At 38.9% G+C, this 12,747-nt stretch overlaps 1 protein-coding gene across 2 annotated transcripts in view; it reads right to left on the bottom strand.

The window, feature by feature from the left end:
• DNAH6 (dynein axonemal heavy chain 6) overlaps positions 1–12,747 on the bottom strand; it is a 261,133-nt gene that overhangs the window by 25,682 nt on the left and 222,704 nt on the right. For both annotated transcript variants that reach the window (XM_045446656.1, XM_045446657.1), the window contains exons 64-68: positions 11,043–11,233; positions 8,878–9,038; positions 5,013–5,101; positions 4,119–4,265; positions 2,526–2,664 (exon numbers count right to left, since the gene is read on the bottom strand). In XM_045446656.1, coding sequence (XP_045302612.1) covers positions 2,526–2,664; positions 4,119–4,265; positions 5,013–5,101; positions 8,878–9,038; positions 11,043–11,233 — 727 coding nt within the window. The remainder of the gene's footprint in view (positions 1–2,525; positions 2,665–4,118; positions 4,266–5,012; positions 5,102–8,877; positions 9,039–11,042; positions 11,234–12,747) is intronic.

The following is a 12,747-nucleotide window of genomic DNA, read 5'->3' as shown; positions in this document are numbered from 1 at the left end:
TATGGTTTGTCATTATTTCCACCCTCCACGCCATGAGTTAGATTTTGACAGGCAGGGTCTATGTCATCTTTGTATTTCTAGCATCTATCATAGTCATACTAGGTAGCATTTCCTGGATGAATACATAAATGACTGCCTAAAATACCAGCCTATGAATAAAGCATTGCCTTTTTGCCTCTGGTTTTTTTTTTTTTAAACAGCTATAATTAATAAAGAGCTATAATTTAAAAATCATAAAATCCACATAAAAATTTACATGTATAATTCAGCAATTTTTAGTAAACCTGCAATGTTGTGTGCAACTGTCACCTCAATCTAATTTTGGAACATCTGTTTCATCCCCCAAAAGAAATCTTGTGTCTCTTTTCAGTCACTCCCCACTTTTACCCCTGTTCTATGCAACTACTTTCTGTCTGTATAGATTTGTTTTTTCTGGAAATTTCGTGTAAGTGGAATCATACAATGCAGTATTTTTGTGTCTGACCTCTTTTACTGATCAGAGTGTCTGAGGGTTATCTGTGTTGCAGTATGTATCAGTACTTTATTCCTTTTTATGGCTGGTTGTTACATTGTATGGACATGCCACATTGTTTATCCATTCACCAGTTGATAGACGTTCAAGTTGTTTCCACTTTTTGGCTATTATGAAACAATACTGCTATAAACATTTGTGTACAAGTTTTTGTGTGGGCCATTTTTCATTCATATACCTAGGAGTAGAATTTCTGGGTCATATGGTAATTCTATTTAAAAATTTTTCCAAAGTAGTGGCACCATTTTACATTGCCACCAGCAACATATGAGGGTTCCAATTTCTCCACATCGTCACCAATGCTTGCTAGTTTTGTTTGTTTCATTTTTAAATTATAGCCATCCTAGTAGGTGTTAAGTGGTATCTCATTAGGGCTTTAATTTTCTTTTCCTTAATGACTGTCATTTCACATGCTTATTGGGCATTTGGAAATCTTCTTTGGTGAAATGTGTATTCAAATCTTTTTCCCATTTTTATATTGGATGATTTTTCTTTTCACTGTTGAGTTGTAAGTGTTCTTTTATATACTTTGTATACAAGTGCCTTAACAGACATGATTTGCAAATAGTTTCCCTCAGTATGTGACTTGCCTTTTCATTTTTTTTTAACTTTGTTTTTAACGTCTCTTCATTTTTGAGAGAGAGAGAGAGAGACAGAGAGAGAGAATGTGAAGCAGGCTCCAGGCTCTGAGCTGTCAGCACAGAGCCCAACACAGGGCTTGAACTCACGAGCCATGAGATCATGACCTGAGCTGAAGTTGAATGCTTAACTGACTGAGCCACCCAGATGCCCCTTGCCTTTTCACTTTCTTGACGGTGTTTGTTGAAAGTGTAAAGGTATTAAATATTGATGAAGAGGATTTATTTTTTTAAATTCTTATTATTTTCTTTATTGCTTGTATTTTTTTTTTGTGTCATATCTAATAAGTAATTGCCTAACCCAAAGTCACAAAGATTTGCTTTGCTCTTTGGTTTCAGCTCTTACGTCAATCATTTTGAATTAATTATTGTGTATCATATGAGATAAGGATCCAAATTCATCCTTTTGCAGATGGATACCTAACAGTCCCAGCATCATTTATTGAACAAATTATCTTTCCCGCATTGAGCTGCCCCGATGCTTTTGTTGAAAGTAAGCTGGCCATCAACATAAGGTCAACTAACCAGCACCATTTTGTAAGCAGTGTTGGCCCCACTGGAGTGCTGGCATGCTGCAGGCAGGAGTATACAGTAGCCCCCTAATTCCAAGACCACTCCTTTGGGTCCACTCTGAGGATGGGTCCGCATTCATTTTCACTATTGTTTCACTGCCCTCTATTTCCAAGGTTTATTTGCCTTTCCCAGCTCCAGATCACCTGATACCTCTCTGTCCTTCCCCATTTCCCTTACTCACCAGTGAAGACCACCCATTCCCATTTTGCCCCTTTTCAGAGTGCTCTTCTTCCCCCACTCCCCAGGGCAAATCATTTCTTCATTGTTCAGGCTTGGCACTAAGGTTCCACGTGGCCACAATTAATATCTGCTAAAAATTGTAATTCCTGAAATATATTTTCCTTTTTCACAAGTGTACCTGAATCAACAGGTCAAGCAGTATTCAGATTTTTTTGAATTTAAGAGCACAGACTCTGGAGGCTAGACTGCCTGGATTTCAATCTTGGCTCCACCATTTATAAACCGTGTGCCTCAATTTCCTCATGTATAAAACAGGGATATAACAGTCCTCACCTCATAGGGTTGTTGTGAGGATTAAATCTACTAATTCTTGGGAAGTGCTTAACACAGTACTTGGCATGCATCAAGAGAGTATGTTTTTGCTATTATTATTTGGGAAAACATCTGCCCATTTTTCATGTGTAAATATCTTCCTGATATTCTTTTCATGGTCTTATCTTCACAAAGGGACTATGACAAGTCATCATTACCACCATCGACTCCCACTGGGGAAGGACACCATCTTCATATGGGCCCTGCCCTGCCCATGTGGGCATACTGACCAGTAATGTAAATCAATGCATCCCAGGGAATATTTCCTTCTTGACAATAAAGGTTGAGGTTCAGCAAAGCACATTCCCTGTCACTGTCATTAAATTCATAGCAGATATTCCAACCAAGAGGGCCAAACTTTTTTCTCTCCTAGAACGGAAAATGAAAATGGTCTTACCTAAAATTCGATAAAGTTAATTTTGTGTAAAATATTGAGAAATAAAAGGTTTCTATTGCAGTTGGGCATTTTCATTCTGTAAAAAATAGTTAAGATCATGCAGTTCAACTTCATCTAGGCTTTCAGTTTGGCTTTCACCAAACATGGAGGGCATCTATCCCTCTAGTCCTGGCTCCTCTCCAAAATTTCCAAAAGAAAATTTGACATCACTGGAAATGTAATAGACCTGTCAAAAGGACATTTGTCCTTCATGGTAAAATAAAATGTTTCCCCATCAAAATAGGGGGAAAAAATACACTAATCATCCATCAGGTAGACAGAGTGACTCCCTGATGTTTTAAGGAATCTCTCACCTAGGCTTTTAGTCATGTCATGATGTGCTGATTACATACTGACTTCTCTGCAGGGACATCTTTTTTTTTTTTTTTTTTTTTTTAAACTGGTACACAGAATCATAATCCTTGTTTCATGGTTTCACATGGTTGTTATCTCCCTATCCCACCTTAATTTCTTAACTCTGCTGATTATACCAGAGGTCTCATATTTCCTCCTCTTGACCTCAAAATTTCCCTAAGTCTTAAGCTACCTCTCCATCTCAGCTGTCTTTGTTTGTACAACAAGGACCTCACACCTGGAGCCCCTAGTCCCAGCCTCTCGGATCTCCTCTAGGACCTTGTTTACTTATTTATCTCATATCTTGCATCTTTAATCTTTGTTTTTTCTTTACAGAATCTTTCTCTGTAGACCATACACAGTTGAAACCCAGGCAGCCAATCTAACCAAGACACCATTTAGAGATATGTAGTTGAAGAGTCAGAATTTAAGTGCAGGGTCACGGGATGGACACCAGACCACAGCAGTGAAGTATGAGCAGACGGAAGCAGAAAGCAGTACTGAGTTAAAGGTCATCTTTCAGGGGACTTGGGGCTCTGATCACAGGGAAGATGTAAGGGTGGTCAGCCCACTCAAACAGGAATAGGTGAGAGTGAAACCACTGTAAGAAAAACGATGACTGACATGATATGTGTGTGCAGAGAAGGAATAATAAAAATCCTGAAGTTTTGATTGTAGGCGACTGAGAGATGGGACCACTGATTTCAGGAGGAGAGTGTGGAGGGGAAGCAGATTTGGGAGTGAGGCATAGCTGAGGAGATCAATTTTGTGCTTTTGAGTTTGACCTTGTGCATCTACTCAGGTGATGGCATCCCTTAGATCAGAGTAGAGCTGGGAGGTGCAGCTGTGAGAGGCTGAGGTGAGGGGAGCACAGAGATCTGCCACTGAGTGAAAACAACTTGGGTTCAGACACGGAACGGGGCCTCAGTACTTCATAATGTCACCTGTTAGCTTTCATGTAATTCCTACTTTTTACTTATTTATTAACATAATGCACTTTCTTGTTTCTATTAAAAAGCAAAATTGAGTGTACCTGAATAATTGCATGGAAGAAACAAATGCCAAATATTATTTGTCTCCATTTTCTTCCGAGTATATTTTCTTCAAAAAACGAAGGTGTCATTTCAGTAAATGCTCGTCTGATATTTGCACGTAAACCTTTTGGAGGCTCATTTGTTACCTGAATTTGGACACATGTGGCACAGAGGGTGATTTTATAGATTTACATTATTATGAATAATACTTATAGACTGAAGCCATGGAAGGATGGAGATAACTGATGCCCAAGGTGCATTCCTGGCATTCCTGCTCTGTGTCTTGCTCAGCCTCAGTCTCTGGAAAGTAGGGCCTGGTGGGGTCTTCAGACCTACAGTGGGTAAATCATCTCCACCAGAACCTCATACTATTTTCATTTGGAGTCCATTTTTCTAAATATGGGCCAGAAAGTATGCTCAGGCCTTCTGCATTGGATTTTCCACTCATCTCAACATACTGCAGTCCTTGATGACACGGGACAGGGAAGGAAGAGGCATCTCTTGTTCCTGAGTGATCATTCATATACAGAGGCTTCCCATATGTTGGAAACTTCCAGTACTGAAATCCAGCAGCCATACTACCCATAGGCCTTCCTTCTCTCAAATGCTGAAACATTCTCTTAACTCTGGGAGGGGACCCATTCTCACCATTCTGAATCTTTGACATTTTCTTATAGGGCTGAATGGTCAACAGACTAGGGCACACAAGGGTGGCAGTGTCTTGGGAAATCGTTTCCCTGCATGCTATCAGGTACAGGGATACTGACTTGCTCCTCCCCACCTTGGCCACATGGTCTTTGACGTGGTCCTACACATGGGGACTGGGTTCCCTGGACGCACTTGGGAACACTCTGAGGCCATTTTGTGCCGTTCCAACCATGTGCATACATTACCTTGACAGAATTTTGGAGAACTGTAACAGGAAATGTACTACTAGGCATGGAACTTAAAAAAAGTCGAAAAGTGTCCTTGATGATAATGTCTGTTTAAAACAAAGATAAAACAACAAAAAAGGAAAATGCTTAAATTATAATAATACTTTTATATAACAAATACTTTTCATGGCAAAAAGACTAGTTTAAGTATTTTATGTTGTAAAATGTTCTAAAATGGAGGTGGGAGGAATCTTTATAGAACACTTTTTAAAAAAATTATTTATTATTATTTTTTTAAATTTACATTCAAGTTAGTTAGCATATAGTGCAACAGTGATTTCAGGAGTAGATTCCTTAATGCCCCTGACCCCTTTAGCCCACCACCCCCCCACAACTCCTCCAGAAACCCTGTTTGTTCTCTATATTTAAGAGTCTCTTCTGTTTTGTCCCCCTCCCTGTTTTTATATTATTTTTGCTTCCCTTCCCTTATGTTCACCTGTTTTGTATCTTAAAGTCCTCATATGAGTGAAGTCATATATTTGTCCTTCTCTAACTAATTTCGCTTAGCATGATACCCTCTTGTTCCATCCATGTAGTTGCAAATGGCATGATTTCATTCTTCTTGATTGTCGAGTAATACTCCATTGTATATATATACCACATTTTCTTTATCCGTTCATCCATTGATGGACATTTGGGCTCTTTCCATACTTTGACTATTGTTGCTATTGCTGCTATAAACATTGGGGTACATGTGCCCCTTCGAAATAGCACACCTGTATCCCTTGGATAAATACCTAGTAGTGCAATTGCTGGGTCATAGGGTAGTTCTATTTTTAATTTTTTGGGGGAACCTCCATACTGTTTTCCAGAGTAGCTGCACCAGTTTGCATTCCTACCAGCAATGCAAAGGAGATCCTCTTTCTCTGCAACCTCGCCAACATCTGTTGTTTCCTGAATTGTTAATGTTAGCCATTCTGACAGGTGTGAGGTGGTATCTCATTGTGGTTTTGATTTGTATTTCCCTGATGATGAGTGATGTTGAGCATTTTTTCATGTGTCGGTTGGCCATCTGGATGTCTTCTTTGGAGAAGAGTCTATTCATGTCTTTGCCCATTTCTTCACTGGATCATTTGTTTTTTGGGTGTTGAGTTTGATAAGTTCTTTATAGATTTTGGATACTAACCCTTTATCTGATATGTCGTTTGCAAATATCTTCTCCCATTCTGTTGGTTGCCTTTTAGTTTTGCTGATTGTTTCCTTCACTGTGCACAAGCTTTTTATTTTGATGAGGTCCCAATAGTTCATTTTTGTTTTTGTTTCTCTTGCCTCCAGAGATGTGTTGAGTAAGAAGTTGCTGTGGCCAAGGTCAAAGAGGCTTTTGCCTGCTTTCTCCTTGAGGATTTTGATGGCTTCCTGTCTTATGTTTAAGTCTTTCACTCTTTTTGAATTTATTTTTGATTATAGTGTAAGAAAGTGGTCCAGGTTCATTTTTGCTTTTAATTTCCTTGCCTTTGGAGATGTGTTGAGCAAGAAATTGCTGCAGCTGAAGTCAAAGAGGTTGTTGCCTGCTTTCTCCTCGAGAATTTTGATGGCTTCTTATCTTACATTTAGATCTTTGATCCATTTTGAGTTTATTTTTGTGTGTGGTGTAAGAAAATGGTCCAGGTTCATTTTTATGCATGTCGCTGTCCAGTTTTCTCAGCACCACTTGCTGAAGAGACTGTCTTTATTCCATTGGATATTCTTTCCTGCTTTGTCAAAGATTATTTGGCCATACATTTGTGGGTCCGTTTCTGGGTTCTCTATTCTGTTCCATTGATTTGAGTGTCTGTTTTGTGCCATATAGAAAGCTCTTAATACATAAGAGTTTGGCAATCTAGACACTGGCACATTTGAGTAAAGAAATTAAGGATACATTAATTTTCAATACTTGTTGGAGATTTTAAGGGCTTTCCCTCTGAAATGCAGAAAATTTTCTTTTTTTTATAATTATAATTTTATTTAATGTCTCCAACATTCAATTTGAATTTATTTTTTTTTTAAATTTTTTTAAAATTTGCATTCAAATTAGTTAGGATATAGTGCAACAATGATTTCAGAAATAGATTCCTTAGTACCTATTACCCATTTAGCCCATGTCCCCTCCCACAATCCCTCCAGTAACCCTCAGTTTGTTCTCCATATTTATGAGTCTCTTCTGTTTTGTCTCCCTCCCTGTTTTCATATGATTTTTGTTTCCTTTCCCTTATGTTCATCTGTTTTTTCTCTTAAAGTCCTCATATGAGTGAAGTCATATGATTTTTGCCTTTCTCTGACTGACTAATTTCACTTGGCTTAATACCCTCCAGTTCCATCCACGTAGTTGCAAATGGCAAGATTTCATTCTTTTTGATTGCCAAATAATATTCCATTGTGTGTATATACAACATCTTCTTTATCCATTCATCCATCGATGGACATTTGGGCTTTTTCCATACTTTGACTATTGTTGCTATTGCTGTTATAAACATGGGGGTGCATGTGTCCCTTCGAAACAGCATACCTGAATCCCTTGGATAAATGCCTAGCAGTGCAATTGCTGGGTCATAGGGTAGTTCTATTTTTAGTTTTTTGAGGAACCTCCACACTGTTTTCCAGAGTGGCTGCCCCAGCTTGCATTCCCATCAACAACCTAGCATTTTCTTCTTAATTATAATCCTGATCACCAGCAACCCCTGAACAGTGGTGAGTTCCTTCTGGTCATTTTTCTTTAATTACTTAAATGGAAATAAGGTGAAGACCACTTTTATTTGTATTGCAAAAGGGTGAAAAGAGTGAATATTCTGGGTGGTGGATGTGAAGGATTCTTTATCCTTGCTGGAGGCAGCCTACAGAGGTAAGGAGCAGGAACTGGAAGTGAGGGGTCCTTAGGGGAAGGCTGCTAAGTCCTGGCTTTGTGGTAGTATCCTGTGTAGGCTGGCCACTCTCTAAAGGAAGAGCTTTTCACTTTAATAGGCAGCAGTAAGTAAAGTCACTTATAAGACTGGCTGCATAGCTCTCACCTTCCCAGACAGCTTCCCAGAAAGCTTCTGTGGTTGGGCACAAAGGAAGACCAGAGAGAAAGTGCTCTGGATAACCTAGGTTGATAGGGTGGCCTCCTGACAGAGTGGTAAAGTAGGGCTCATCCTGCTTATTACCAATCATACAATTCCTGAGGTTTCAGTTATTTTTATTATTTTTTAAAAAGTTTATTTATTTATTTTGAGAGAGATGGATAGAGACAGAGAAACCCAAGCAGGCTCTGCACTGTCAGCATGGAGCCTGACCTGGGGCTCGATCCCATGACTGTGAGATCATGACCTGAACAATAAAGTTCCTCTTTATCCCAAACTCTATCTTCTGCGTTATATTTTGGCTCCAAAAGTGGAGGTTGGTTTTTGACAACATGGCTAGGAGGCACACATGAAGGTTAGTAGGCATAGGAGTTACAGAGAATAATAAATGGTAAAACACGACTCTAAGGGGGTTGTGGCAGTTTGAATCTGTTCCTTAACTTCTCTCATTCTTTAGTGAAAGATTTAATTTACTTTCTTTGTCCTAAGTCCATTTTTCTATTTCTTTTATCATGCCTCTGTGAATCTATTCTGAACTCAAACGGCCTCCATAGAAGGTAACATGAAACAGAAATGGTCCAGTGGATCATGCCCCCAACTTGGAGTCTGAAGATCTTTTTTCAAATCTGGACTGTGTAATTTAAGTAACCTCTCTAGATTTCAAATTTCTCCTCTTTAATATGGGGAAATACAATGCCTACAATAAAAAAATTCTTGTAAGATTGGATTCAACAAAGATGACTACATAAAAACAGTATTATTATGCAAATGATATGTGTTCGACATACTTGGATCTGTGAAGGTTTTAATTAGTTCTTCCATTGCCAACATCCAAGAAACAGCAAGATGGCAGTTCTGCAAAAACACCCAGTTTCCTGATTTCATCGCATCTTTGATCATTCTTTCAGCAATGGGTCCTTGTCCTTGCCCCAGTGAAATTGATTGCACCCTGAATTCAACAACAAAAAATGCTATTTTATGTTATTTTTAGGTAATGAGATTATGAAGAAATGTAAATTTAGTAGATTCTTGCCTAAAATATGCACACATTTCAAATCCTCATTCTAGTAGATGTGCAAATATTTTTCTCTTATTTTCTTGTTTTTAAAAACTTTTCTACTGTAACACATATGGAAAAGTCCAAAAAACAATAAATAGCTCTATGAATGATCACAGATGAACACCTGTGGTTGAGAACACAAGTTTGCCAACATCCCAGGGACATCTGTCTCATGCCCCTTTCCATTCCAATCATTTTCCCTTCCTCCTTCCCAAAGGTACACGTTATCCTGATTTCCAACACTATAGATCAGTTTTTTAAATTAAAAAAAAATTTTTTTTAAATTTGAAGTCTCACATCCATACAGAAAAAGAACGTAATCATTAGTGCATGGCCTAATGAATTCTCCCAAAGTGAATGTACAGTTGTACCACCACCAGGACAAAAAAAAAGAGCATTACCACCACACTCCCAATCAATATCCTTCCTCATTCTCAAAGGTGAAAACTACTTTCAATTCTAACACCATAGAGTAATTTTACATAAATGGAATCATATAGTATATATATAGTTTTTATTTGGTCTGTTTCAATTAACATTATTTTTTAGATTAATTCATATTATTGTGTGTCATTATAGTTCATTCATTTTCACTGCTATATAATATTCTATGGTGTGATTATACCAAAATTTATCCATCCATTCTGCTCTTGATGGATGTTTGGGTTATTTCTGGTTCTTGGCTATGACATACAATGCTGCAATAAACATTCTTGTGCGTGTCTTTTGGTATACATACACACCCTATTTTGTTATGTATGTTCCTAGGAATAGAACTGCTGTTTGACACAGTATGTGTATGTTAACTTTATTATAATTTCAAACTGTTTTCCAAAGTGATGCCACCATTCCACACTTCTACCAGGAGTATTTATTTTTCCATGTACTTGCTAACACCTGGTGGATATATATATATATAGTGGTGTCTCACTGTGTGAGTTTTAAATTGTTTCCCCTTTTCATAGGTTTATTTACTGACCCTCTGGCTGTTCCCATTTTCCCATTTATATCTCCTCTCTCCCCTCCCACCCTTCCCCCACCCCACCCCCCATGGGTTACCTACCTTTTATTGATTTCTAAGAGTTCTTTATATTGGATGTAAACCCTTTGTTAAATTTTTACTGTCTCCATGGTTTTGCCTTTTCCAGAATGACATATAGTTGGAATTATAGATTCCAGATTGGCTTCTTTCACTTAATAGTGTGCATTTAAGGTTCCTCCATTGTCTTTTCATGGCTTGACAGCTCATTTCTTTTTAATGCTGAATAACATTCCATTTTATGGATGTACCACCGTATATTTATCCATTCACATATTGAAAGATATCTTGGTTGCTTCCAAGTTTGGGAATTATGAATAAAGCTGCTATAAACCTGTGTGTGTAGATTTTTGTGTGGACATGACAAAGTTTTCAACTCCTTTGACTAAATACCACGGAGTTGATTCCTAGATTTGTACGGTAAGAGTATGTTAATTTTGTAAGAAAACACCAAGTTGTCTTCCAAAGCACCTGTACCATTTGCATTCCCACCAGCAATAAATGAGAGTGCCTGTTCTTAATATACATTAATACAATCTGTTTTTCATATAGAGTAAACTTTTACAGATACATTAAAATAATGTCTTAAATAACAAATACGTTTTAATCACTATTCCACTAGATTATTACACATTTTGGACAATCTTCCATTCGTTCAAATGAAGTTTACATCTGCTTTAATTATTTTTGACCCCATTTTAACAACATACGTAGCTAAATATTAATGTATCTTATTATTTAGTAAGGGATACCTAAGTGTAGGAATTCACACTCCACAGAGGAAAGAAAAAGGGGCAAATTTTAACAAGGAGCTGTTCACATGAATTATAAAAACGACACAACGTGGACCTTACCGTTCTGAATACCCGCTGTCCCGGGCAAACCTCTGGAATGCCCCCATAGGATCCGAGCCTGTGCTTAAGATGAATACCAGGGGAGTGTTATACGACATGTCTTGATACAGAGTGAGCAGGTCCACAGGGGGTGTCTCTATAAAGCGTTTTCCAAGACTTTCTATTACAAAGTCTGTAAGAGCAAAAACTATCTGAAAGTTGAAAAGAAAAATATTAAAAAAATAATATGTTGAAGATCCTTCATAATTCCATCCCATTTCTCCCCTTCAACTTCTCAGAGGGTGGTGCCCTGTTCTACACTCGTTCTCTCTTGATTAGGTATATTTCTTCCTACTGGGTTTGTGCACAACGGGTTTCTGCACCACGTAACTGCCAACAGCCATGGTTCTCATGACTTCCCTGAGTAAGATGACTACCGGATGAGAGGAAAAGTCCCTTGTCATTCCCTCCATCTATAAGTCTGCTCCCCCATCCTTGCCTCTTTCTGTCCCATCCTTGTGCATTCCTTCCACATTCTCATGGACTTTACTTTTAGTCTATCCACCGTTTTTTTTTTTTTTAATTTCTTAATGTTTATTTTTGAAAGAGAGAGAGAGGCAGAAAAAGAGGGAGACACAGAATCCAAAGCTCCAGGCTCTGACAGCACAGAGCCCCACGTGGGGCTTGAACCACAGACTGCGAGATAGTGACCTGAGCTGAAGTCGACACTTAACCCACTGAGCCACGCAGGCACCCCTGTCCTTCTACTGTTTCTTTCTGCACTATTGATCTCTCCTCTCTCCTAGATTTTATTATTGCACAGTTAGGATCTACTGTGCACAGTTCTTAAAACCAAAAGTTTTCCCTTGATTGCTGCCCCTTCCTAGCTATTTTTTAAAGTTTATTTATTTATTTTGAGAGAGAGGGAGGCAGAGAGAGAGAATCCCAAGTAGACTCTGCACTCTCAGAGCGGAGCCTGATGTGGGGCTCGAACTCTTGACCTATGAGATCATGACCTGAGCAGAAGTCAGATGCTTGACTGACTGAGCCACCCAGGCACCACATCCCTCTCAGTGATTTCATCTCTTTGATTCCCTTCATAAACCAGCTTCTCAGAATTGACTGCCTATCTTGTCTCCCCATCTTCCATTCTCATTTTATTTTATTTATTTTTTATTTTTTTTTTTCAACGTTTATTTATTTTTGGGACAGAGAGAGACAGAGCATGAACGGGGGAGGGGCAGAGAGAGAGGGAGACACAGAATCGGAAACAGGCTCCAGGCTCTGAGCCATCAGCCCAGAGCCTGACGCGGGGCTCGAACTCACGGACCGCGAGATCGTGACCTGGCTGAAGTCGGACGCTTAACCGACTGCGCCACCCAGGCGCCCCATTCCGTTCTCATTTTAGTTGTCAGCCTCTTTTGACCTTTCTTGGGAATTAGCCTCAGCTTGGATGATCATATCCTTGCCCCACCACTTCCTACACCAATGTGTTGCCTTCACTGATCCTATCCTAGCCTGCTTACCCTACTCCTGCTCTTGCAGACCTTCTCCCTCTCTAGCCTGTATGGAGCCTGTGTGTGAGATCCTAAGGTATTTGTGCCAGAAAGCTGTCATGATAAATATACAAACCTAACCTATAATATCTACAAGGCAAATGGCTCCCTTAAGGCTTGTGCAGTGCGCATCTGGCACAACTATAAGCAGCAGCCCTTCTTTAAAATTA

Source organism: Leopardus geoffroyi, chromosome A3 (assembly GCF_018350155.1).
Source record: "Leopardus geoffroyi isolate Oge1 chromosome A3, O.geoffroyi_Oge1_pat1.0, whole genome shotgun sequence".
In the NCBI taxonomy this organism is placed as follows: Eukaryota; Metazoa; Chordata; class Mammalia; order Carnivora; family Felidae; genus Leopardus; species Leopardus geoffroyi.
Note: the sequence above shows the minus strand (reverse complement) of the source record. Positions and strands in the feature narration are given on the sequence as shown.